The 6,000-nt window shown below is 38.4% G+C and overlaps 1 protein-coding gene across 1 annotated transcript in view; it reads left to right on the plus strand.

Moving 5' to 3' along the window:
* Positions 1-5,604, plus strand: part of LOC129498420 (60 kDa heat shock protein, mitochondrial-like) — an 88,245-nt gene extending 82,641 nt beyond the window's left edge. Inside the window, 1 exon segment of the mRNA XM_055307750.1 lies at positions 3,671-5,604. Coding sequence (XP_055163725.1) covers positions 3,671-5,359 — 1,689 coding nt within the window. The 3' untranslated portion in view covers positions 5,360-5,604.
* The last annotated feature ends 396 nt before the right edge of the window (positions 5,605-6,000 follow it).

A 6,000-nucleotide genomic window follows, 5' to 3' on the forward strand; every position in this document is an offset into this window, starting at 1 on the left:
CCAATAATAATGAAAGTTCAAGAATCTACTTCCGATGTTTGAACTACACAAAGATCAATAAAGAAATGAAAAACACTATCAATTAGACCTAACAGCTATCTATCAATACTCCACACACTAATAGCAGAATATACATTCTTCTTAAGTGTATATGGAACATTATCCAGGATATAGCACATGAAAGGCAATAAACCCTCAAAGAATTTAAAAGGACTGGGATTAAACAAAATACAGAGTGAAACTAGACAGAGTAAAACTAGAAATCAATAACAAAAAAATATTGGAGTGAAAATTTTACAACCTATCTATATGGCAAGTAGATCAAATACAAATTGAGGAATTAGTAAATATTTGAGGCAAATTAAAACGAAAATACAGTATATCAGAATGCAGCTAGAGAAGTGCTTATAGGAAATTTATGACTATAAATGCAAACATTAAAAAAAAAACACATCTCAAAGCAATAACCTGGTTTGCTACCTTAAGGCACTGTATAAAGGAAAGCAAACTAAACAAAAGAACAAAAGAAATAAATATAAAGTATAAATCAGAGGATCCCTGGGTGGCTCAGCAGTTTGGCACCTGCCTTTGGCCCAGAGCACGATCCTGAGTCCCGGGATTGAGTCCTATTTCAGGCTCCCAGCATGGAGCCTGCTTCTCCCTCCTCCTGTGTCTCTGCCTCTCTCTCTCTCACTCTCTCTCTCTCTCTCTCATGAATAAATAAATCTTTTTTAAAAAGTATAAATCAGAGAGATTAGAAAAAACAAAGAAAATAAAAATTGAAAGTTGGTTTCTGAAAGAATTTTTTCTTTTAATCACAAACCTTTAGGTAGACTGGCAAAAGAAGAAAAAGAAAAGAAAGAAAAGAAAAAAGAAAGAAAAGAAAGAGAAAGAAGAAAGAAAGAAAAGAAAAGAAAGAAAAGAAAAGAAAAGAAAGAAAAGAAAAGAAAAGAAAAGAAAAGAAAAGAAAAGAAAAGAAAAGAAGAAAAGAAAAAATTACTCAGGTCAAGAGTGAAATAATAAAATCATTTTAACTTTAAACAAATTTTTATTACAAAAAGGTTGTCACATAATTGGATATTTTTCTACTTTGTACACAATTATTCTTACTCTCCACCGAAAGGCTGCTTAACTTTTCATCTGGTGATGGCAAACACTAAAATCCTGATTTTAACAGAATAGTAGTAGTATTTTGTTGTTGTTGTTGTTAACATCTAGATTCTTGTATATTTTTTTAATAAATTAATTTTTATTGGTGTTCAATTTACCAACATACAGAATAACACCCAGTGCTCATCCCGTCAAGTGTCCCCCTCAGTGCCCGTCACCCATTCACCCCCACCCCCCGCCCTCCTCCCCTTCCATCACCCCTAGTTCGTTTCCCAGAGTTAGGAGTCTTTATGTTCTGTCTCCCTTTCTGGTATTTCCCACACATTTCTTCTCCCTTCCCTTATATTCCCTTTCACTATTATTCATATTCCCCAAATGAATGAGAACATACACTGTTTGTCCTTCTCCGATTGACTTACTTCACTCAGCATAATACCCTCCAGTTCCATCCACGTTGAAGCAAATGGTGGGTATTTGTCATTTCTAATGGCTGAGGAATATTCCATTGTATACATAAACCACATCTTCTTTATCCATTCATCTTTCGATGGACACCGAGGCTCCTTCCACAGTTTCCCTATTGTGGACATGGCTGCTAGAAACATCGGGGTGCAGGTGTCCCGGCGTTTCATTGCTTCTGAATCTTTGGGGTAAATCCCTAACAGTGCAATTGCTGGGTCGTAGGGCAGGTCTATTTTTAACTCTTTGAGGAACCTCCACACAGTTTTCCAGAGTGGCTGCACCAGTTCACATTCCCACCAACAGTGTAAGAGGGTTCCCTTTTCTCCGCATCCTCTCCAACATTTGTGGTTTCCTGCCTTGTTAATTTTCCCCATTCTCACTGGTGTGAGGTGGTATCTCATTGTGGTTTTGATTTGTATTTCCCTGATGGCAAGTGATGCAGAGCATTTTCTCATATGCGTGTTGGCCATGTCTATGTCTTCCTCTGTGAGATTTCTCTTCATGTCCTTTGCCCATTTCATGATTGGATTGTTTGTTTCTTTGGTGTTGAGTTTAATAAGTTCTTTATAGATTTTGGAAACTAGCCCTTTATCTGATATGTTATTTGCAAATATCTTCTCCCATTCTGTAGGTTGTCTTTTAGTTCTGTTGACTGTATCCTTTGCTGTGCAAAAGCTTCTTATCTTGATGAAGTCCCAATAGTTCATTTTTGCTTTTGTTTCTTTTGCTTTCGTGGATGTATCTTGCAAGAAGTTACTGTGGCCAAGTTCAAAAAGGGTGTTGCCTGTGTTCTCCTCTAGGATTTTGATGGAATCTTGTCTCACATTTAGATCTTTCATCCATTTTGAGTTTATCTTTGTGTATGGTGCAAGAGAGTGGTCTAGTTTCATTCTTCTGCATGTGGATGTCCAATTTTCCCAGCACCATTTATTGAAGAGACTTTCTTCCAGTGGATCGTCTTTCCTCCTTTATCGAATATTAGTTGACCATAAAGTTCAGGGTCCACTTCTGGGTTCTCTATTCTGTTCCATTGATCTATGTGTCTGTTTTTGTGCCAGTACCACACTGTCTTGATGACCACAGCTTTGTAGGACAACCTGAAATCTGGCATTGTGATGCCCCCAGCTATGGTTTTCTTTTTTAAAATTCCCCTGGCTATTCGGGGTCTTTTCTGATTCCACACAAATCTTAAAATAATTTGTTCTAACTCTCTGAAGAAAGTCCATGGTATTTTGATAGGGATTGCATTAAACGTGTAAATTGCCCTGGGTAACATTGACATTTTCACAATATTAATTCTGCCAATCCATGAGCATGGAATATTTTTCCATCTCTTTGTGTCTTCCTCAATTTCTTTCAGAACTGTTCTATAGTTTTTAGGGTATAGATCCTTTACCTCTTTGGTTAGGTTTATTCCTAGGTATCTTATGCTTTTGGGTGCAATTGTAAATGGGATTGACTCCTTAATTTCTCTTTCTTCAGTCTCATTGTTAGTGTATAGAAATGCCATTGATTTCTGGGCATTGATTTTGTATCCTGCCACGCTACCAAATTGCTGTATGAGTTCTAGCAATCTTGGGGTGGAGTCTTTTGGGTTTTCTATGTACAGTATCATGTCATCGGCGAAGAGGGAGAGTTTGACTTCTTCTTTGCCAATTTGAATGCCTTTAATGTCTTTTTGTTGTCTGATTGCTGAGGCTAGGACTTCCAATACTATGTTGACTAGCAGTGGTGAGAGTGGACATCCCTGTCTTGTACCTGATCTTAGGGGAAAGGCTCCCAGTGCTTCCCCATTGAGAATGATATTTGCTGTGGGCTTTTCGTAGATGGCTTTTAAGATGTCGAGGAAAGTTCCCTCTATCCCTACACTCTGAAGAGTTTTGATCAGGAATGGATGCTGTATTTTGTCAAATGCTTTCTCTGCATCTAATGAGAGGATCATATGGTTCTTAGTTTTTCTCTTGCTGATATGATGAATCACATTGATTGTTTTACGAGTGTTGAACCAGCCTTGTGTCCCGGGGATAAATCCTACTTGGTCATGGTGAATAATTTTCTTAATGTGTTGTTGTATCCTATTGGCTAGTATCTTGTTGAGAATTTTTGCATCCATGTTCATCTGGCTCCTCATCTCACTTGGGCCTATGCCAAGGATGTAAAATTCAATGCTGATGCCTGAGCCTTAATGCTTCAAGTTGTAGATCTCCTAGCCGATGCCGTAGCCGTTACTATGGGGCCAAAGGGAAGAATAGTGATTATTGAGCAGAGTTGAGGAAGTCCCAAAGTAACAAAAGATGGTGTGACTGTAGCAAAGTCAATTGACTTAAAAGACAAATATAAAAATATTGGCGCTAAACTTGTTCAAGATGTTGCCAATAACACAAACGAAGAGGCTGGGGATGGCACCACTACTGCTACTGTCTTGGCACGCTCTATTGCCAAGGAAGGCTTCGAGAAGATTAGCAAAGGTGCTAATCCTGTGGAAATCAGGAGAGGTGTGATGTTAGCTGTTGATGCTGTAATTGTTGAACTTAAGAAGCAGTCTAAACCCGTGACAACCCCTGAAGAAATTGCACAGGTTGCTACGATTTCTGCGAATGGAGACAAAGAAATTGGCAACATCATTTCTGATGCAATGAAAAAGGTTGGAAGAAAGGGTGTCATCACAGTAAAGGATGGAAAAACACTGAATGATGAATTGGAAATTATTGAAGGCATGAAGTTTGATCGAGGTTATATTTCTCCATACTTTATTAATACGTCAAAAGGTCAGAAATGTGAATTCCAAGATGCCTATGTTCTATTGAGTGAAAAGAAGATTTCTAGTGTCCAGTCCATTGTACCTGCTCTTGAAATTGCCAATGCTCACCGTAAGCCCTTGGTCATAATTGCTGAAGATGTTGATGGAGAAGCTCTGAGTACACTTGTTTTAAATAGGCTAAAAGTCAGTCTTCAGGTTGTGGCAGTCAAAGCTCCAGGTTTTGGTGACAATAGAAAGAACCAGCTTAAAGATATGGCTATTGCTACTGGTGGTGCAGTGTTTGGGGAAGAAGGGTTGACTCTAAATCTCGAAGATGTTCAGCCTCATGACTTAGGAAAAGTTGGAGAGGTCATTGTGACCAAAGATGATGCCATGCTTTTAAAAGGAAAAGGTGACAAGGCTCAAATTGAAAAACGTATTCAAGAAATCATTGAGCAGTTAGATATCACAACTAGTGAATACGAAAAGGAAAAGCTGAATGAGCGTCTGGCAAAACTCTCAGATGGAGTAGCTGTGTTGAAGATTGGTGGGACAAGTGATGTTGAAGTGAATGAAAAGAAAGACCGAGTTACAGATGCCCTCAATGCCACAAGAGCTGCTGTTGAAGGCATTGTTCTGGGAGGAGGTTGTGCCCTGCTTCGGTGCATTCCAGCCTTGGGTTCAATAACTCTAGCTAATGAAGATCAAAGAATTGGTATCGAAATTATTAAGAGAACCCTCAAAATTCCTGCAATGACCATTGCTAAGAATGCAGGTGTTGAAGGATCATTGATAGTTGAGAAAATTATGCAGAGTTCCTCAGAAGTTGGTTATGATGCTATGCTTGGAGATTTTGTGAATATGGTGGAAAAAGGAATCATTGATCCAACTAAGGTGGTAAGAACTGCTTTATTGGATGCTGCTGGAGTGGCCTCTCTGTTAACCACGGCAGAAGTTGTAGTCACCGAAATTCCTAAAGAAGAGAAGGACCCAGGAATGGGTGCAATGGGTGGAATGGGAGGTGGTATGGGAGGTGGCATGTTCTGATTCCTAGAATAGTGCTTTACCATTCTTAATGAACTGTGAGAGGAAGCTCAAGGCTGTGTTCCTCAACCATAACTTCAGAGAAGTCAGTTCAAGGAAATGACTGAAGAAAAGGCTGTCTGATGTTTAAGAAAATCACTATAACCATCAGTTACTGGTTTCAGTTGACAACATATAATGGTTTACTGCTGTCATTGTCCATGCCTACAGATAATTTATTTTGTATTTTTGAATAAAAAGACATTTGTTCATTCCTGATAACTGAGTGCAAGAGCCTTGTACCAATGTACTACTTTCAACTTAAATCACTGAGGCATTTTTACTACAGTACAGTTCTATGCAAAGAAATTGTATATCCTAGATGTAACTGGCAAATTCCTAGACAGACGCAAGCTTCTAAAACTAAAACAAGAAACAAAAATATCTGAATGGGCCTACACCAATTAGAACATATGTAATATTAGTAATTTTAAAACTCCACAAAGACAAGCACATACCTACATGATTTCACCAATGGAATTCTACCAAACATTTAAAGAAACAATATCTGTTCTTCCCAAAGACGATCACAAAACAGAAGAGGAAGGAAAAGCTTCCTAACTAATTCATAAGGTCAGTTACTACTTTGATACCAAACCCAGACA

This window comes from Nyctereutes procyonoides, unplaced genomic scaffold, assembly GCF_905146905.1.
Source record: "Nyctereutes procyonoides isolate TBG_1078 unplaced genomic scaffold, NYPRO_anot_genome, whole genome shotgun sequence".
In the NCBI taxonomy this organism is placed as follows: domain Eukaryota; kingdom Metazoa; phylum Chordata; class Mammalia; order Carnivora; family Canidae; genus Nyctereutes; species Nyctereutes procyonoides.